Source organism: Daphnia carinata, chromosome 9 (assembly GCF_022539665.2).
Source record: "Daphnia carinata strain CSIRO-1 chromosome 9, CSIRO_AGI_Dcar_HiC_V3, whole genome shotgun sequence".
Taxonomy (NCBI): Eukaryota; Metazoa; Arthropoda; class Branchiopoda; order Diplostraca; family Daphniidae; genus Daphnia; species Daphnia carinata.
In genome coordinates, this window is record NC_081339.1 from 2,851,161 (window position 1) to 2,870,631 (window position 19,471).

The 19,471-nt window shown below is 41.2% G+C and overlaps 5 protein-coding genes across 5 annotated transcripts; 4 read left to right on the forward strand and 1 right to left on the reverse strand.

Moving 5' to 3' along the window:
• Positions 1–1,414: 1,414 nt before the first annotated feature.
• On the forward strand, positions 1,415–3,255 carry LOC130689045 (serine/threonine-protein phosphatase 6 regulatory ankyrin repeat subunit A-like). Its single transcript, XM_057512066.2, has 3 exons — positions 1,415–1,821; positions 1,892–2,306; positions 2,390–3,255. Exons 1-3 carry the CDS (start codon positions 1,450–1,452, stop codon positions 3,109–3,111), a joined length of 1,509 nt encoding a protein of 502 aa, XP_057368049.1. The 5' UTR covers positions 1,415–1,449; the 3' UTR covers positions 3,112–3,255.
• A 1,942-nt stretch (positions 3,256–5,197) lies between these two features.
• Positions 5,198–9,479, forward strand: LOC130689029 (RNA cytidine acetyltransferase-like). Its single transcript, XM_057512044.2, has 16 exons — positions 5,198–5,416; positions 5,486–5,577; positions 5,637–5,808; positions 5,865–6,049; positions 6,124–6,325; positions 6,392–6,596; positions 6,672–6,930; positions 6,988–7,117; positions 7,177–7,325; positions 7,395–7,476; positions 7,542–8,122; positions 8,198–8,421; positions 8,481–8,653; positions 8,722–8,967; positions 9,028–9,164; positions 9,236–9,479. The coding sequence occupies exons 1-16, from the start codon at positions 5,309–5,311 to the stop codon at positions 9,357–9,359; spliced, it is 3,069 nt and encodes a 1,022-aa protein (XP_057368027.1). The 5' UTR covers positions 5,198–5,308; the 3' UTR covers positions 9,360–9,479.
• On the reverse strand, positions 9,349–11,730 carry LOC130689048 (uncharacterized). Its single transcript, XM_057512069.2, has 6 exons — positions 11,606–11,730; positions 10,507–10,994; positions 10,268–10,444; positions 9,926–10,202; positions 9,719–9,856; positions 9,349–9,653 (listed from the first exon to the last, which is right to left on the reverse strand). Exons 1-6 carry the CDS (start codon positions 11,655–11,657, stop codon positions 9,562–9,564), a joined length of 1,224 nt encoding a protein of 407 aa, XP_057368052.1. The 5' UTR covers positions 11,658–11,730; the 3' UTR covers positions 9,349–9,561.
• Positions 11,731–12,429: 699 nt separating this feature from the next.
• On the forward strand, positions 12,430–15,869 carry LOC130689038 (uncharacterized). The gene is made up of 5 exons (XM_057512055.2): positions 12,430–12,890; positions 13,218–13,922; positions 14,000–14,268; positions 14,614–15,146; positions 15,203–15,869. The coding sequence occupies exons 1-5, from the start codon at positions 12,791–12,793 to the stop codon at positions 15,564–15,566; spliced, it is 1,971 nt and encodes a 656-aa protein (XP_057368038.1). The 5' UTR covers positions 12,430–12,790; the 3' UTR covers positions 15,567–15,869.
• Positions 15,870–17,645: 1,776 nt separating this feature from the next.
• On the forward strand, positions 17,646–19,130 carry LOC130689063 (orcokinin peptides type B-like). Its single transcript, XM_057512086.2, has 4 exons — positions 17,646–17,827; positions 18,308–18,428; positions 18,561–18,651; positions 18,724–19,130. The coding sequence occupies exons 1-4, from the start codon at positions 17,753–17,755 to the stop codon at positions 18,884–18,886; spliced, it is 450 nt and encodes a 149-aa protein (XP_057368069.1). The 5' UTR covers positions 17,646–17,752; the 3' UTR covers positions 18,887–19,130.
• Positions 19,131–19,471: the final 341 nt, after the last annotated feature.

The following is a 19,471-nucleotide window of genomic DNA, read 5'->3' on the forward strand; positions in this document are numbered from 1 at the left end:
TATCTGATACAATCAGAAACATCTTCCACGATGTAGAGTTCGATATCACATCCGGCATCCGCTGCTGGCGGTATTTACGTAGAATTTCATCTGTGTGTTTTGGTCTGCGTTGTCATTTGATTCTCCGCTTCCACCCCTCATGGATATATACAGAGAGGTTGATGCCACGAATTTTCAATTCATAAGCCAACGCAACTAAAAGGAAATTTAAAAAAATAATAATTGATAAAACACAAATAAATAAACAACAAAACAAAAACGTCGGCGAGATTGACAGACGAAATTGCCGAGGGATCCACTATGCAAATGTCTGACGTTCTTTTTTTTCTTTCTTACGTTTTGTGAACCTTAACGACCTTGATCGATCCAGTAAGAACCAACCATACACGTGTAGGCTATTCGACAACATCCTCTCGATACATTAACCTCCGCAAGATTTCGACTTCGTTTAAGGGGAAAATGGAAAAAAAAGGGGGTCGCATTTTTTGTCTTCCGCAATCGTTTCACATTTACGTAGACATTGATCTCGTTATATTTTTAGCCACCGATGTGCTTATTTTGGCAACTCATTGATTGATTCGTTTGCATAAAAAATTCTGGCGTTTGCAAATCGGTTCCAAATTTAGACATTTTTCCAAACATCCGGTGCTAAAAATTGCAAATCAGCCCGCAAAAAAAAAAAAAAATCCTAGCCTGCGTGAGTGAATGAGCAAATGAAATGGCTAGCACGGTCGTCGGGTTCACGGCCGGGCTACTAAAGTCGGCCACTAATGGTTGCTAAAAATACGCGTATTGACACAAGCGACATGACTGACGTGGGAGTAATGAAAAACGAGTCGGCACTTGCTCCATACTAATGTATATGGTGGCGGCCACAGTGCCCGTGACCTCTAGTCCCCCAGCCCAGAATTTTTGGCTATTAATAAACACATTATCAAAACAAAACAAAAAAAACATTCCCCCGAAAATGCAATTTTTTTTTTCCCAGTATGTAAATTATCTTTGTTATGAACGAGTTTAGGGTCTGTTTGAGGGGGGAATGTGTTATAATCTGGAAGAGTCAAAGAATATCATCTTGCGCTGGTAGTGTTCTTATCAGTTGTTCGTAACAAACGGGGAGATTTCACAGGCAAAATAGAAAAGGGACCGTAAATATGCGTTTGGTTAAAAGGGAAACATTAAAAAAAAAAGCTTACGATTTCAAGGAAAACATCACTAATACGGATGTTATTATCGGTCGTAGACGACGAAAAGTAGCTAGTCCAAAATGTATCACGACTAATCAATCCTCCCCCCCCCTTTTTTATTTCTTTTAAAATTTTTTATCTCTTTCGCATGTTTTAAAAGATTTGAAATTTGATCAACGTGGCTTTTGAAGCGGACCTTTCATAAGAGGCCGACAGTGATGCAGCGAGTCATTCATCTCTGCTTCATCAACGCTCACCCAACATGGTTAACGAGCTTAGCCCAACATTAACGGCCTTTGCCGTCTTCTGCTTAGCAGCAAACATCGTCGTTGGCATGAGGCTGCCCGTTAGAGATCGCCAATTACCTTTAGGCACTGGCATCCATCCGCTGGAGCATCGAATAGGCGACGTGTTGCAGAAAATCTCGTCCTCCGCCAAGGTGATTCCGCGTGTCGATGCCACTACGCCTCCACCTGCTGTTGTTCCAGCCATTCCGGACAGCCTTAGGTCAGACATCCGAGCCACCGTGTTCGTCCTTCGAGAGACTCAGCTTCAAATACTGTCCGTCCTGTCTGTTCAAATTAAAATACAAGAGAAATTATCTCGCTGGCAATTACCATCGCATCAAACCAAGGTAATTCATTTCTAATCACATTTCTAAAAATTAAATTTTGAAAGCAAAAATAATTGAAATTCAATTGTAGATTGACGCTAGTCAGCCGAACGATAATTTCGTAGTCCCTTCTGAAATGCGCGCAGACGTGCATAAAATCAATTCGGTCGAGCATCAAATGGCCCACCTTTTACAGCGGATTTCATCGTCTTCTTCGAGCACCCAAGGCTGGCCGAAGACGGTACGGCTCAACAGAGCAAGTTCGAACAACGACAACAAAGATCCTTCGCTGCTTTACGCCGCCATCAAGGAAGCCGCTTCCGTTTTCCAAGAGACCCAAGTTCAAATCTCTTCCATCTTGTCCGTCCAAGCCGATATCCAGCAAAGCCTAGACTATTGGCAAGCCGAACTTGTCAAACTTTTAAGCCCCGAAAACGCGGACGACGGTGCTGAAGAAAGTACCACTAATCCTACGGTTACTCTTCCCTGTTATCCTACGGATACAGGTAATTTATTTAAAATAATCGAAATAGAAATATATATTTTTGTTAAACTTTAGATAACAACGAGATCTAAATTTTCAATTCAGAATCCAAGTCGAGTTGGCTTCTTCAGGCCTTCGTGTGCCACTCGCCGTTGCATGCCACTTTCTGGATCAATGCCGGAGCTAACTGGTACTGGCGTTCCAACAGCAACGGCCAGACAGCTCTGCAATTGGCCGTCAGCCGTAATTGGCGATCAGTGGTTGAATTATTGTTCAAACGCGGGGCTGATTGCAGAGTTCGTTCTTCGCAACAGGAAGAAACTCTACTACATCAAGCGGTGAGAGACGGCGTGGAGGCTCCTCTCGTCCGGCTATTAATTAGCGCTGGATGCGAAGTCAACGCTACCGACGGCCTACACAAGCAGACGGCTCTTCACTTGGCTGCCACAATGGGACGGAAAGATTTGGCTGATCTGCTCGTTAGAAACGGCCGGGCTAACGTCGAAGCCCAGGATCAGATGGGATTTAGGCCGCTCCATTCGGCCGTTCGGAGCCCGCAAATAGTGACGATGTTGATAGCCTCCGGTGCCGATATTGGGGCGACAACAGTAACGGGCATGACTCCACTCCATCTGGCCGTCACGGAGAATCAAATGGCCACAGTTCGCATTTTAGTCAAGGCCGGCGCAAAAGTAGGTAACGCCTTCGACGTCTACGGACACACGCCACTTGATTACGCGGCCCTCCTCGCAGACTACGAAATGAGGAAGTTGTTGGCGCCTTACGCGTCCATTGACGAATATTTTCTCGACATGCCGTCCGAATGAAGACGTTCATTCATCATCGAGTCGAGCATTTTCTGTTGTGTTTTTATTTAAATCTCATTGCTGCTGGTCTGGCATTGGTTTTGCATTCAAACGTTAGCTCGTGGTGTCTTTCGAATAATCAATAAATGTGTCCATTCTAATGTCGCAGTTCTCGTTGGCATACGTTGCAACTCGAAGATTTCGATCGCGTAAAAGAAAGTCTGGCGAATTTTTAAAATAAGTGAACAGATAGGCTTGATGTGAATCCAGGCAGAAAATAAATTAATTTCGAGTACTAGGCCCATAATTTTTAGTTTTTAAAAAAATTAGAACATTACTGAAAACCATTTAAGTGGGATATCTCAGCCACGAAGGAATCGATACGCCCGACATCGCTGGATAAACGATTCATACAAAAACAAAAGCCAGAAAACTTTAAAAGGTATTGCTGCAGATGGTTAAGAAAAAAACAGTTGGAGAAGATACTCCTAATATTCGATTATTCATTTTTTAAGTTTGGGACTTCTGGGACGAAGAAAAACAAAAAGAAAACTTTGAAAAAGAAAAACAAAAATTGTGCTGTTTGATGAATACGCCTACGATTTGCCCCACTACGTCAGCATTTCTTATCAGATAGCAATGCGTAAACGAAAATTCGGTTGGGAGTTACGTCAAATAGCGAGCGGTGGCTGATCTCAATGTAATAGCGGGTTATCAACGGGCATGTTTCATTGAAAGCCAAATCGCGTAATCAAAATGGCTAATTGACAGTAGCCAAATTTTGTGAAGTAAGAAGCAATCTAAAAATTAGGATGCCTCGAATAGAGACATGAAGCGCATTAGACGAGTTGTATCGAAGTAAACAAAATTGTCCTCTTTGGCAGGGCATCTGAAAGCGATCTACAGGCACGCACCATTAAATTGATAACGAGCTGACTGGGTTGTTGGATAGAGACTGATTGTCAGGAACAGGGAAGCCGCTGCAATTTGAAGGGGCACAAAATTTATAAAACATGAAAGCAAAAAGTAAGGCTTGCTTTAATGAACTTCAATTTGTTTTGTAAACTTAGAACTATGTTCGCCACCTAGCGATCAAGGTTTCTACTAACTCGTCCAAATTTACTGGGGAAAAGCGCCGTATGGGCTTTACATTTAAAAACGTAAAAATGAAGAAAGTCGAAAGCAAAGAATTCACAAATCACAACGATGCCAAACAATTTACTCGTATTCACCAATTTTTAATAAATAATAATTATCCTAAATCTTAATAACGATCGTGACGTAGCATGAGCCTTAGCATAAAGTTAGTAATCTGCAAAACTGCAACAACTCTTCAATAATCAATGAGATGATCTATTAAGGCAGAGAACTAATAGACGTCAAGAATTACACAAAAGGGCAATGACCACGGTGGCTTCCCTTTGACTAAACAACTTTCGCAGTCCTGGTATAATCCCACCCTCTCAATCGTTCAAGAAAAGCACGTTGTGAGCCTCTTAGACAAAACTGTTCAACAATATGAGGGTCAAATTATTTTCCCAATTTGGATTTGCAGATAAGAAACTGACTTCTTAAAACAAAAAATCTATGTAATCTATATCGATTCTTTGTTCTCCAAGAACTTGAAGGCGATTTCTGAACTTCGTTCCACACAATGCAACCACGCGGTTGGCAAGCTGAAAGCAACATGGCCGATTCATTTTCAAAACCTAGTTCATCAGTTAACACTATTCTCTAGAAAAATATTCACACGTGACACCAGCAAACAAGATCAAGTCTTGACTTTCACAAAACTCTAGAATTTTTTCCTCTACGCTCGACAGTATCACGGATTATTTAGGCGGGAAAAGTGGGTACTTGTGCAAAATTCTCTAATGGCGTTTTAGCCTAATCGTTGAAAAAGTTACAAGTGGAAAATAACAATTTTATCAAGTACAACTGGTGCCCATCATACCTAACTGCATAGCTTAAGTATAAAGGTCTTAAGTTAAGCAAGTATAAATAACTTACCACTGGTTTCATGTGTGAGTTTCGTCACGAACAGCCGGAGCAAGAAAGAATGTCCATTCGACGACGACCACCACGAGATAAATGAAGTGGCAAGACAGGGCTTTCTTGGGTTCGGTAGTAATGGCGGCGTCTGATTCGAGCATGACACACATGTGTCTGTGATTTAAACGTTGTGACTTCTCAGAGAAATTGAATTTGTTTGTTAAAAATGGTGCGCAAAGAATTGGATAAGAGAATCCGCACGTTAATTGAGACCGGAGTCAAACAAGGGCATCGATCTATGTTTGTAGTTGTCGGTGACAAAGGCCAAGATCAGGTAAATTATTTTTAATTTAGTGTGGTCCATTGTGAATGACGTATTATATCGTTTTTTTGTTTCTACAAGACGGTTATCCTTCACAATATTTTATCAAAGACGACTATCAAATCAAGACCCAATGTTCTGTGGTGTTACAAAAAAGACTTGGGTTTCAGCAGGTATTACTTGTTTATAAAATTTTCTCTGTACCAGTAAATGTCATTTTAAAAAATCATAGCCATCGTCAAAAGCGAATGAAACAAATGAGACAGAAGAGAAAGCAGGGAAAGGTTGATGTCAATGAAGATGATCCATTTGAACTCTTCATTCTCTCAACAACAATTCGGTACTGTTATTATGCAGAAACCCACAAGATTTTGGGTAACACATTTGGAATGTGCATTCTTCAGGTCAGTTTCACAGTTTCCACGATTTAAGAGAATATAAAAAACCAGTATGTTTTTAGGATTTTGAAGCTTTAACTCCTAATATCCTTGCACGGACCATTGAAACAGTGGAGGGTGGTGGTCTTGTGGTTCTGTTACTGAGATCCATCAACTCACTCAAACAGCTCCATACTATGGCCATGGATGTCCATGCAAGGTATAGGACGGAAGCACATAATGATGTGGTCGGCCGGTTCAATGAAAGGTACTAAAATTTAATGTAACACCAGATTTTTGTTGGTGGTTCACCAAATTTTCTGTTTTGAATTCAATTTCTAGGTTTATTCTATCTTTGGCCTCCTGTTCTCGTTGCCTGGTTGTGGACGATCAGCTTAATATTTTGCCCGTTTCGTCTCATTCTTTTGAGATTAAAATTATGCCTGCAATTGACACTACCAACGAGCTGAAAGAATTGAAAGCCAGTATGCAGGATACACAACCAGTCGGTTCACTTTTGAATTGTTGTTGCACACTTGATCAGGTAAACCAAAAAATAAAACATACTGTAAGATTGTCTCCATCTTATTGGAAAATTTCATTTTATCAGGCCAAAGCTGTTCTCAAATTCGTTGAGTGTATTTCGGAGAAAACCTTGCGCTCGACGGTAGCATTAACAGCTGCACGCGGACGAGGCAAATCAGCAGCTTTGGGGCTAGCAATGGCCGCTGCAGTAGCCTTTGGTTACTCCAACATATTTGTCACCAGTCCAAGCCCGGAAAATCTGAAAACTCTTTTTGAGTTTATCTTCAAAGGTAACCTATCTACTTGGTGGTCCACTTGGCGTTTCGTAAACAAAACATTTTTCTTATTTTGTTTTAACGTTTTAGGCTTTGATGCACTTCAATACAGCGAGCACGAAGATTACAGCATTACGCAGTCGAGCAATCCAGAATTCAACAAAGCCGTAGTCCGAGTTGATGTGTTTCACGATCATCGGCAGACCATCCAATACATTCATCCGACAGATGCGGCAAAACTAGGCCAAGCAGAATTAGTTGTGATCGACGAAGCAGCAGCGATTCCACTTCCTCTAGTTAAAGCCCTTCTCGGACCCTATCTTGTTTTTATGGCATCTACTATAAATGGGTAGGTTCATCTTTGATTGATAATCAACTAGAATATTCAAAGTAACTTGTTGTTTAGTTATGAAGGGACAGGTCGATCTTTATCTCTCAAGTTGATCGAGCAGTTGAGAGTACAGAGTCGACCGATGGGTGCTTCTACTAAACAGAAAGAGGTCGATTCTAAACTCGTAGGCCGAAGCTTAGCTGAGGTAATATATATCAAGTGTGATCAACTTCCAGAATCTATTATCTTGAAACTATTCCCTAGATCACTTTGGACGAATCCATTCGTTATCGCAACGGAGACGCGACAGAGGCTTGGCTTAATCATCTCCTTTGTCTAGACGCAACTTTGGCTCCGCCGATGCCGGCAGGTTGTCCGTCCCCAGAAAACTGCGATCTTTACTATGTTGATAGGTGAACTGGATACTTCGCCCGTCAATTGCTAATTGTTATGCTAATTTCATTTTCAATTTTTTGTATTAGAGATGCGTTGTTTTCCTACGATAAAGGGTCAGAAGCTTTTCTTCAGCGAGTCATGTCGCTGATGGTATCATCCCATTACAAGGTAGACAAAATTGTAGGTATGCTGCCCTTTACTCGTCGTCTAATCCATGCTTACTTTCTCTCTAGAACACGCCGAATGATCTTCAGATGTTATCAGATGCCCCAGCCCACCATCTTTTCTGTTTACTTGGACCCTTGTCTTCAACCGGAGGAAAAACGCATGAAGTGTTTTGTGTCATTCAAGTTTGTTTGGAAGGTGATATTTCCAGTGCATCCATCATGCAAGGCCTTGCTCGAGGCCAGAGATCCTCTGGTGACTTGATCCCATGGACCGTGGGAACCCAGTTCCTCGATCAGGACTTCCCAAGATTGTCAGGAGCACGTGTCATCCGCATTGCAACGCATACAGATTACCAAGGAATGGGGTACGGAAGCCGTGCCTTGGATCTGTTAGAGAAATATTATGAGCAAAATATGGTCAATATTGATGAAATGGAAGAGCCCGAACATCAAGGATTGAAGATTGTGAACGAGGAAACTGTTGGGGAGCTAGGAAAAGATCAAGGAAAACCCAGGAAGCTAAAGCTTTTATTGAAGCTCAGCGAAAGAAAACCAGAACGATTAGACTACCTTGGTGTGTCGTTCGGTCTAACTGGCTCTCTGTTGAAGTTTTGGAAGAAAGCGGGCTTTGTACCAGTCTATATCAGGTAGACAATGTCTTTGTCATTTTCGCATATTTTACATGTTTTGAGTTAATGATTAATGTGAAATGTTGTAACTAGACAAACAGCAAATGACCTAACGGGAGAACATTCGTGTATCATGCTGAAGGTTCTGCACAACCAATTAGATGATGCCATCCCTACCGACAATCAATGGCTCCAGGCCTTCTGGTTGGATTTTCGTCGTCGTTTTATTTCTCTGTTGGGATTCCAGTTCAGAAAAATGAGCCCAGCTCTTGCGTTGGCCATTCTTCACAATAAAGCTGTCAACGACACCCATTCTGGTACTAATTTGTTTTGGGACTTTTAAGAGTAAATTGATTAATAGTTTGTTTGTATAAAGATATTTCACGTCAAGAACTCGAGGTGCACTTAAGTCAGTACGACCTTAAGCGACTCGAGTATTATTCCCGCAATATGGCCGATTATCATCTCATCATGGACTTGTTGCCGAATGTCACCAAAATCTATTGTTTGGGTTCCATGGGTGACACTCACTTTTCAGCGGTTCAACTGGTAAGTGCATCAACAACTTTATTAGGAACTCAACAACGTAGTTTAAATTTTGTGGTTACTGTTTTCAGGCTATATTAATCGGTATGGGATTGCAGTACAAAACAGCCGATGAATTAGCTGCGGAACTAGAGCTACCAAGCACACAGTTATTAGGCCTATTTAATCGAACCATGCGTAAGATTTCTCAGTATCTGTCTTCAGTCATCGAGCAAGACGTGGCCGCTGCGCTAGAATCGAAATCTGGCAGAAACTTGGTGTCCCTCGGACAGCCGCTTGCCCAGCCTTTATCAGATGAACTTGATGAGGAGGCTAAAGTAAGCCCTTTTAAGTTTACATAAATCTGGTACCCTAATGTACATCATTTTTGACCACAGAAACTAAAAGAAAAGCAAATGGAGGAATTAAAGAAACTGCAACTCGACGATCTTTCTCAGTTTACTATCAAGGGTAGCGAAAACGAATGGAGCAATGTTTTGGCCAAAAATCCGAAAGGAATCGTCAGCTTGAAAAGGTTTTTTTTAATTTTTATTATTCTACATGTTTTTGCTGCATTTTTTAAATTCTTTTTTATTGTTCCAAAAGTGGTGAGAAAAGACGACTACCTGATGCCCCTGAAGAAGCCAACGTCGAAGACGAAACTAAGCCAGACAAAAAGAAAAAACACAAGAACCAAAGTCAAAGAGGCAAAAAAAAAGTTAAGAAGTAGGCTCTTTATTTCTCTTCAGGTCACTGGTGTTGTGGGGCAAATATATGCACATGTATTTGTCACAGTAATGTTGGCACTGTAAATTAAATCTTATGAGAAGAAATTTTGGCGAACACGAAAGGTATCCGCTTTTATAATTGCTGCTATTTCAGAAACTTTTTCTATGCAGTAATTGCTAGTGGCAGAGATAAGCCGAAATAGTTCACAAAAGGTAAGCGACCAAGACTGTCAAAAGAGTGGCAGAAAGGCTAGCATAGGTTGACGTTCCACTGCCCGTTTCGATTGCGGCCGAATCTGTAAGTTAGAATTTAAATTTTATACATTTTACTTGGCGTAAGGAATTGTTTTTATAGAATCACCGTTCAAGTGAGATTTTGAGATGAAGTGGTCCAGTGTCACAACAACTTGGTCCAGCATATTAAGCCGATCTACAGTTAAAAGTGAAGTGCTGTTGCAGACCTCCAAGCCGCACATCCGTTGGACACCTCGCCATTTACCTTAAGTCATAAGAATTGACATTAAAGGTAAGTCATTTCAGAATATTTGTCTCCTGTCAAGATACGTACTGGTATCGGTGAGAAGGATGGCCGGCAGTGGGTTGTTGTTGTGATTCCAAAATGGCACATGATCTTGTTTCAAAAATTCAAATAACGCGGGCGATGCGGCCGTCCGACGGATTTCCAGCTGGATTAATGGAAATTGTCCTTGAGTATCAGTTTTGTTCCATTCTTGCGCAATAACGTAGTCCAACTGCAGACTCCTGAGTCTTTCCTTAGTAACCATTGCCACGTAGTTGCCCTTGTACATGTTTGCTTGCACTTGACTGAACGCTTCCGGGAATGACTTTGTTTATTTCAAACATTGTTCAGTTAAACTCATTTCAAAGTAGAAATTTAATAATTTTTTACCTTATCAAATCCACTGGGAAGAACTTGGGATCCTGCGCTGCTATTGTAATTCATAACTGAATCAAGGACAATAGCTCCAAGAAAACCTGGTTTGGGTTGTTCGTCAAGGATGGTCGCCAATTTTTCTTTAACAAAGAAATCACTTCCCCCAGTTTGCCCCAGGCCATCGCTAAACTCCTGCAAAAAGACAGCAGGAGTTTGAATTTTGTTACACAAATATGCAAGAAATATTTCATTACGTTTTGGATATCGAAGGCGACAAAGATGATTGTGTTTAGAAGAATCGCTTTGCGGTTAACAATAGCATCAGCCAGTCCGCGGGCTACTTCCAACATGGCTACCACGCCGGAACCATTGTCGTCGATACTGATTAATGGAGAGGCTTCGGAATCGTAATGAGCACCGATGACTAGGATCTCGTCGGTAGCTTTGCCACGATTTTTGCCAGAGAATGTAACGATGATATTCTGACCTTTGATGTCAGTTGACATATTGGGCACGAAAGATATCTCCGTTTGAAAGTCTTGGATTTCCATCGTTACGTTCGGTACGTTGTGCAGGATCTTCTGAAATTCTTCCACAATCGCAGAACGAGCTTTAATCCAATTAACTTCGTTGAGGTAAGGGTGTCGCGGCAATGCAAAGTGTTCGGTGAGTAAACTTTTGTAACGACCTATCCTTTCGCTGGCAATCGACCTGCTGGAAGCGGCTGATTTAGCTTGTCCGTCTGCAACAGGAACGTTTCAAAGAAAAAAGGGCAATTAAATAACAGCTCAATTTAATGCGTTGAGCCTTTCGATCATCCCATTTTATTTTTTTGTGCGTGTTTGTGGGCTACGTTTGTGTGTGTTGTGGTGTGTATGTTTGCGTGTGTGGGTAGATATTCTTCGGACAGGATATCCGCCCAGCACAGTGTGTACACACGGTTGAACGCTTCTTTTGCAGCAGTCACGTTTGTTTAATTTACCCTTTTTCTTTTCTCAACAAATAAAAAATATAATTTCAACAAAGAGGGACTGGAGAAGAACTGCGCTATTTTAGAGCTGGAATGTGTAAATATTGCCTTAGCGTTTCCTGCCATAAATCCTGATGCAATTGGCAATTCGGCTCAAATTTTATCGTTTTAACAAACGATCGTTAATTTAAACTGCGGTTTGTGTTTGCCTCGTTCGAAAATAATTTGCGCTTATCGTTTCTAGGTGTACTCTATGCCGTCGTGTAATCATAAAAGATTACAAAATATCGAGTCTAGCTTTTTTATGGGCCCGATGATAAGGTAAAAGTCTAGAACTAAAGCAACTTCCGTCAAAATGAATTAGGACAATAATGCGAACTTACCAGCTGTGTAAATGGCGATAGTGGTGATAAGTAACAGTTGCCATCGTGCCATGTTGTTTATCAATTGTATTTTTAGGTGGGCTATAAAAGATTGTCTAACGACTGGCGAAAACGAAAGTGAACTGACCTGGACTGTTCTAACGAAACACTCTCTTATACGAAAATGAGACATAAGATACGAGTCATGTGTGTGGGAAAGCCAATCGTTTCTTCTCTTCCAGTCATTGAGAACCAACTCCGATTGCTGAAATATCCCGCCCTACATCCGTCCCACGTAAGTTTGAAAAATAAACAAATTGACACATACTGATGACCTAACCGGATAACAAAATTTCAAGTTAAATTTTCTTGTTGAACTATGGATCATTTCTTCTTCCTGCTCAAATGGAGAAACAAGACAACCGCATTGAAGTTTAAGCGGGTCGGGTAGCTGTCACGCCAACCAGTGATAACAAGAGTGCTTCTCGGTCACCCCTCCATGGCCACCCTTATCGACTCACTCACGCGCTTATCGCTAGGATTTTACAATTGATTAGGGCGACTCGTCTCTTAGCCTCGGATCGATAAGGTATAATCTATTTTATTTTCCTTTTTTTTTTATTAATCAAGGATTTTGTTCTCAATGAATAGAGCAAACGACCGCGTGAGCAATATTCTGCACATAATAGAAGCTGATTAGAGTTCCGAAATTAAGAAATTTGGGCAGATAATGTCTTAGAAACAAAAGAAGGCGACCTGAATGGCCAAGGATGTGAAACTTGAACATTCCACGTCTACCAACTTGAAGGAAAAAGAAACATTTGAAAAGAATGACCCTTGCGCGCGCACAGAGAACCTGTCTGTTCCAGCGAGTCACGTGATGTCGATGATCGGCCACGCCTCGTTCCACTATTCTACCTGTCCGTGTGCTGCCTTAGAGATCGATTCATTTACCTTTTTCCCGTTTCTCTCACTCGTTCCTCTTTTGCTTGTCTATGGGTTTCCATCTGATGCGCCTCACAAACCGGATGCCTCTCCGCATGCCAGTGACATGGTGTGCCATCCTTGTCCAGTAGTTGCTTCATTCCTTTGGTCCAATCGTTTACTCGCCACCTTCATTTGTGATATCATTCAGCCAAAGACAAGTGCACGAAAATCGTCTCTATTGCTGAAGGTGGACAATCGGTGGATGGAAATGGGTCCGTCATGAGTCCGTTCATTCTCCTACTATTTCGAGTCGGATTGGTGGCCGTCGGCTGGTTCGCCGCAGAATCCGCTCCCGTTTTGCCGTCTTCGTTGGATGTTGGTAAGTCAATGAAAAAACAAAAAGAAAACGATTGTTATTTCACCCTGCCTTTATTTTTGTTTTGGGTTCCAGTAGAGTTATGTTTCGGTATGTTTTTTTTTAAGTTCCAACACCTCAGCGACGAACAACAACACAAAAGACTGTATAGACGAATAAACGATGGCGTCACCCATGGCAACCGTCGAGTTGTTGGTTGTTCGGTCCCTTCCGGCACACTCAACCTGACGTGCTTATGCTCTTTCCTATAAATAGTTCATTATTTATTTTTATTTTTTTTATTATTTCTTTTTCTACTGACTTCCTGTTGTGCATTTTTCTTTTTTGCAGAATTGGTGGACATTGTAGCTGTCGATGGCGATGAAATTGTACAAAGTTCTATGATCACACCATTCCCGTCTGGCAACGGCGTGGGTGGCTTACTGCCGGATGAGCCCAACTTTTTCTGGAGTGGCTCTGGTGATGATCCCGATGCTGGAATGACATACTGGATCACTACAACAATATACAAAACAGCCGTCGTGACCATGACTCCATCAACGCCCAAACCAACAATCGCCACCACATCTCCTAGCATTACCCCAACTCCACCTATGAAAGAAGCATCAAGTCCACCCATCACTTGGCCAGTCGAAGCGTTTCAACCGCGCAATTGGATCAGGACAATCATTCGTTCAGATATGAATGAAACCTCGCCCCGATTTCATCAGCTGATCCAGTCGAGGCTTGGCAGGATGTACTCCGACCTCCTCCAACAACGTAATGTCACAAACGTCATAGGGATTGGGGTACCGCTAGCGCACGTCATCATCCATAATATCACTCGACGATCGGGGGACATTGACGTCATCTATTCGTTATCGACTTGGCATCATCAAATACCAATGGATGGATCCATTACTAGTCGCCTAGTCGAACCTTATTTGGCGGTGGCAGCCGTGCGGAGAGTCGACGTCACGCGTCAGTTATGTCACAGGCCGGCAAATGACACCCAGGAAGTGAGCCTGTGCCTGTCCGTTGTCAACCAAGCCGAACGTAATTTATTTTTTTCCTAACAATGAAATGTCATTAACGCTCATCATTTTTCAATTTTTATTTTTGTATGCGTGAAGCTTTCTCGCGAGCAGAAGAGACGAGCGTAGCCACGAGGGCTGGCACGGGTTATCAATACTGGATCGTTGGAATCGTCGTTGGTGTCCTTTTGATTGTCATCGTCATCGTTGTGTTCATCTATTTGAATGGTCGTAAAAGGGACACGAAGAGAAATAATAAAAGAGATGTGGCCGTCGGCGAGTCTTCTCCTCACGTGCTACAATCGGAACCTGTTCGCGATAGTCGAAGTAAAGCCGCCAGGATATCGAAGAATATCGTTTCAAAACTGGTGAGTTTTGTGCAGTTTTTTTTTTCTTATTACAATGAATTTAAAACTGATTTAATTAACGTAAAACACGAAATATTGTGACAAACGTTGCATGGGTCCTCCTCGTCTTCAGTTCAGCTATTCCACGAAATCGTTATTTCAACTGGTATAATTTCAAAAATGCCTTGCGTGTGCAATGATGTCTTGTAAGCCGAATCAATCATTAAAAAAGGAATCGACATTGAGATAGTTCTTTTCCCCTTTATCGTGCAATGTCTGCATATCCAAAGAAAAACATGCACGATGTAGCCTTGATGGATGATGGTTTGCCTTACAACTACAAGATGGATCTAATCTCATTCGTAGGTGGCAAAAGACTCCACGGAAGTAGAAGAGGATCCTGACCCGTGGGTGCGGAAGGCACGCAGTACGTCGAAGAAACAACTTAAACACAAATTGCGGCCTCAGACTGCGCCAGAAAGAAATGCGCATCGCCAGAGTTCTAGCAGCCTTTCGGCCATTTTATCCGGATCGACATCGTCCACGTCGAGCAGTCTTGACCGAATGGAATATCGTCTATCCCGAGAAGAACCCATCCAGCCAAGTCGGGGAACCCGTCGTCTAAAACGGAAAAGAACGGTCAAAGCGGATGTTTTATCACCGGAGAGGGCAAAGGCTAAGGAAAAACTAAAAACGACGGACACGTCCATTTTAAAAACGAGTCGTCGGATTATGACGTCGGTTGAAATGGAAACTCAGGAAGTGGTGGCCGATTTCAGCGACTACCCAGACACTCCCGACGATGTGTCTCACGAGGTTGAATTGATTCTTACGACAGACGATCTTGGATGGCAACCGGGCAGTCTCATTCCATCGTGCGTGACGGCCGGTGTTTTTGGGTAACATAAAACTATTTTATTTTGTTCCAGTCAGTTGAATACATTTTTTTTTTAAGTTCTAGGAAAATATCGTCAGCACCTGTCGTACTTGAAAGTGCTGGACATGCTGAAGAAGATGGGCGGCATTTTATGAGGCCTAAACGGGCGTGGTCAACGCCAGATCACGTGCAACTCAATGGGCAATCAAAGAATGTCGAAAACGTCATCGTTCCAGTTCATTACGAATCGTCGAACATTGTGAGTTCGGACGACCATTCGATTCCAGGACGGCAACAAGCGACTCATTTAAAACATCCAGCACTTCATATCCATTCCATATCGTATCCTACTTGGCCGAGCTTAAGTGACACTGATCCTGCCATCGAATTAATTCGCACAATCAAAGACGAGTTGAAAAAATTCGATCCCAAAGTTTCTTAGATTCAATTGATACGTCGTTTCGTGTTCAAAACAAGTCGTGACAAAAGGTCCCTTTCCGACCAATTCATTTGTTTCTTCTGCGGTAACAATTGTGGAATATGAGTGTGTGTCAAATAACGTTTGCACTGTACATTGTATGATGAGCATTTGATGGGGAATTTGATTTTATTGTTCGAGCGTTACTGTACAAACCTGCAAAATCTCTTTTTGTAGCGTATTTCTATTCTTCTACCTGTCCCCTTGTTGTTCCCGATTCACTGTCATTCTTTTCCTATCAATTAAATCGATTTTCATCATCCAGAATCCGGAGCTCTTTCTTTTCAACCTTTTTTCAGTTTTGATAGACACACAAACAAAGTTAAGTGATAGTGAGAAGTAGTATACAAACTTATACGAGTGATTAGCGTGCGTGATTGGCTAACGTTCAACGAAAAATGACATTTTCAGGGTCGTAATTGTCAATGATTTTATTTTTCCAATCCAATCAGTGTTATCTTCAGTGACAAACATGTGGCCACCGTCTTACGCGGGCGGCGTTTTTTTAATTGTTTCAACCCAATCAGTCTTATCAAATGAATTTCGGCTGTTTATTATCTAGAGAACAGCTGTATTCTTTATTAGTTTTAGGAGAAGAAAGAAGAATGAATCTTGATTTATGGCTTTGATCTGAAACTGAAACCTCGTTTTCTGAGAGCATCGGATACACTGCAACGATCCAACAGTCTTCGCATGACGTCTTATTGATTTAATGCCATTGATATGGTTAACCTTTGTTTCCGTATGTCTTTGCATTGTTGCTTGTTATTGCGTGTCGGATACCTAATCAACGTGGGCTTATACAATGATTCGCGACGAATCTTACGAAGCTGGCCGTCTTTGATGATGGCCGGGTACTACGTGATATAGAACACCCGTAACTTTTTTTTACATTTTACGTCAACAGTTGGATTTGTTTCCCTATTCTTGCTTTATTCACATCTATTCAAAATGATGATGATTCAAACTTTATTAACATTTCTTTGTTTGAAGGGTGTACGTATGTAAAGGGTGAGCTATGATCTAGGTGTTTAGATGTTTGACATAATAACATTACCGAGATATGTCGCTTATGGGATACACAATATCGCAAGTAGGTGATCCAGAGCTACCATTAGCAGCCCCTCAGACTTGACTTGCGCTTGGATTATTGTGTCATGTTACGTGATGTGATAAGCCTAATCAACAATAGCCCCAAGAAAGTTTTGCTAACCTTCTTCTTTCTTCGTTCAATGCAACAAAAGGCAAAAATTGATCATTCTTTTAAGCTTTGAGGTTAAAAATTTACACATTAATAATATTTTAAACACCGAGAATAGTTTAAAAAGCAGCTTGATAAAAGAAGATTGTATACATTCAGGATACTTCAATGAATAACATGTAATGCTTAATAGAATTGCACATGTAAGAGAATTGATTGCCTACCTGTTTTAATGTATTAGGAATTCGTCTTAAGCTAATCAAAGGAACTGTTTAAGACGAGAACCAGCCTACAGTGATAACATTGATTGGAAGCAAAAGCCCGTGAGCATTTAGTGAATGTTGTCAGGAGCACTGATTGTCGTTGACAAAAACCGTTAGTCACGCACACCCACCCACCTTTCAATTAATTTCGTGATTTTCGCATTGTCCTTTTTCTTGTAACCTCTCCAGAAGGTCAGCATGCCGATTAAAAAGTTGTATAACTTATACAGCATTTAAGAATTGAAATCACTGGCGTTTTTCCTTGCCTGATTCTTATAAAAAGCTTGTTACAAGGCCAGCGAGAATGTAATTCATGATATTGAGGACCATACGGTCGCATCAGTTGTCAATCACAATTGCAATAAAGAAAAACTTCCTGGAATTTTATCAGCCTCCGAAATGAAGAATAAACCGAGCACCTAATACGTGCACGTGAGATAACCTATATAAGAATACAATAGCTGCAAGCCACAGATGTCCTTCTGGTGACTTCTTCGAAGCCCCTTTTTTCCCGATAGCCGCGGCCGTATAAAACGACTAGCACTGCGGACGTTTGAGGACAGAAGGCAACAAGTAAACGCAAGACAAGCATCTTGTTGGAGCTCCCCAAAACATTCATCGTCTTTGATTTGCGTTATTTCGTACAAGGTGACGCTGTCAAATTTAGAATTAAACTTCCTCCAACAATGAACTGCCTCAAGTTCAATCTCGTCGCCGTTGCGATCCTCGTTCTCAATGGGGTTACCGCAATGAAGTTTCAGGTAATTATACAGATTTATCTTTAGTTTAAGAAAGCATTTAAGCAATACACGTAAGGTCGAGTATTTATTCTTATTGCTTGACGGTGACATACTCGACTTAACTGAACGTGAATTGTTGAAGGCCTTTCTTAAAGGATTTTCATATTTAACTTATTAATCATTTGTTTTGAAAATTCTGCTTGCTCGGAACACTGACACGTTAAATCAGAATCTGTAAACTTGGTTGAAAATGGCTTGACTAATTCTATTTCTACAGGGCAACGAGTACCCATTTAGATCCTTTTCTTATCCTAAAAAAATTGTTTTCCTGCTTCATTTTCCTTATTTGTTCGCTTCTGTGAGGTGGTCGTGTATGGCTTGTTGTAAAAAGGCTCAATGTTTCTTAACAATAGCTCGTCTAAAGAACGTGACAAGGCGCTCAATAGTTGACCATATATTGCCAGTTTCCTCTCTATTCACCTCATTCAATTTCATTTGTAGAGTGACGAGGCGGCGGGAGTAGAACGGGAGCGTGATTTGGATAGACTCGGAGGTGGTCAGCACATTCTTCGCGGTTTCGATTCAATAGGGGAAGGCAGTCTACTTCGAGCAATTTACCGAGGCAAGTTGCTTGATACAATTAACTTATGGCTTTCAAAGGCCAAGTGTATCGTTTTATATTTTCCTTTAGTTTTAAGAATATCACAGGGTATTGGTCAATATATTGAACTGTTCTCTTTAAAATTTGATTTAGAAAAACCACGAGATTTTTTGCGGATAAACAGAGGATTGGATTCACTAAGCGGTGCCTCTTTTGGTATGGAGAAACGCCTAGACTCGTTGACGTAAGAGATTTTTTAAAAAATATTTATTTATGATAAATGATTTGAATTAAACGAATTGTTTCTTTACACTAGTGGGCTGGGATTCGGCAGCCAAAAGCGCAATCTAGATGAAATTGATAGATCAAATTTCGGTACGTTCGCCAAACGAAACCTGGACGAAATCGATCGCAGTGATTTCGGCCGTTTCGTTAAAAAGAGGGAAACCATTGATGGAGAGAGTTCTCTACAACGTTGAGTCTTTCGTTCTTCTTTTTGTTCCGAGTACGAGTTGGAAAGGAGCTTGCTTTAACATAGATCTCCAGCATGTCAAACGAAAGTTATTATCATACACTATCGTCGTCTCTGATTTCAGAATCACAATGCCGATAGGGCTTTATAGGCCAACTGCACTCGTCATTATAGGTGCACATTATGGCTTTGTTATTTATTCAGTGTATCTGCAGTGACTCCTTCCAATAAATCAACATATTTCAATCAAATTGGTGTTCTTATTTTGCATCAAAGCGACATGTGGTTTTTCTCGAATTTTACCTTCCTATACTCTAAAATTACACGTGCCAACATAGTACAAGGACACAGGTAAGTGTGGAGGAAGGGCAAGCATTTTACGTTGTGTGGGGGGCGTATAAGCAATAGAATGAAACGATAATAAGTTACTTCATTTTCTCTAATCTCTTATAACTCTAATTTTGGCGACGTATGAATACCAATCAATAATCAAATGTGAACTGTTAACATGAATGGCTTCATCAGCACACACGTAAGCGCATAATACGCACACGCTGAACTCCCAAACGTTGAATTAATTGCGTCGTTATTC

Coding starts and splice junctions, on each gene's coding strand:
- LOC130689038 (XM_057512055.2), top strand. CDS start 12,791: ATGAGTCCGTTCATTCTCCTACTATTTCGAGTCGGATTGGTGGCCGTC. Junction 12,891..13,217: donor GCCGTCTTCGTTGGATGTTG/GTAAGTCAATGA, acceptor TCTTTTTTGCAG/AATTGGTGGACATTGTAGCT. Junction 13,923..13,999: donor CGTTGTCAACCAAGCCGAAC/GTAATTTATTTT, acceptor GTATGCGTGAAG/CTTTCTCGCGAGCAGAAGAG.
- LOC130689048 (XM_057512069.2), bottom strand. CDS start 11,657: ATGGCACGATGGCAACTGTTACTTATCACCACTATCGCCATTTACACA. Junction 10,445..10,506: donor TCGCCTTCGATATCCAAAAC/GTAATGAAATAT, acceptor GTCTTTTTGCAG/GAGTTTAGCGATGGCCTGGG. Junction 10,203..10,267: donor TTCCCAGTGGATTTGATAAG/GTAAAAAATTAT, acceptor AAATAAACAAAG/TCATTCCCGGAAGCGTTCAG.
- LOC130689045 (XM_057512066.2), top strand. CDS start 1,450: ATGGTTAACGAGCTTAGCCCAACATTAACGGCCTTTGCCGTCTTCTGC. Junction 1,822..1,891: donor TACCATCGCATCAAACCAAG/GTAATTCATTTC, acceptor ATTCAATTGTAG/ATTGACGCTAGTCAGCCGAA. Junction 2,307..2,389: donor CTGTTATCCTACGGATACAG/GTAATTTATTTA, acceptor TTTTCAATTCAG/AATCCAAGTCGAGTTGGCTT.
- LOC130689029 (XM_057512044.2), top strand. CDS start 5,309: ATGGTGCGCAAAGAATTGGATAAGAGAATCCGCACGTTAATTGAGACC. Junction 8,654..8,721: donor ACTTTTCAGCGGTTCAACTG/GTAAGTGCATCA, acceptor TACTGTTTTCAG/GCTATATTAATCGGTATGGG. Junction 8,968..9,027: donor AACTTGATGAGGAGGCTAAA/GTAAGCCCTTTT, acceptor TTTTGACCACAG/AAACTAAAAGAAAAGCAAAT.
- LOC130689063 (XM_057512086.2), top strand. CDS start 17,753: ATGAACTGCCTCAAGTTCAATCTCGTCGCCGTTGCGATCCTCGTTCTC. Junction 18,429..18,560: donor ACTTCGAGCAATTTACCGAG/GCAAGTTGCTTG, acceptor AATTTGATTTAG/AAAAACCACGAGATTTTTTG. Junction 18,652..18,723: donor AAACGCCTAGACTCGTTGAC/GTAAGAGATTTT, acceptor TCTTTACACTAG/TGGGCTGGGATTCGGCAGCC.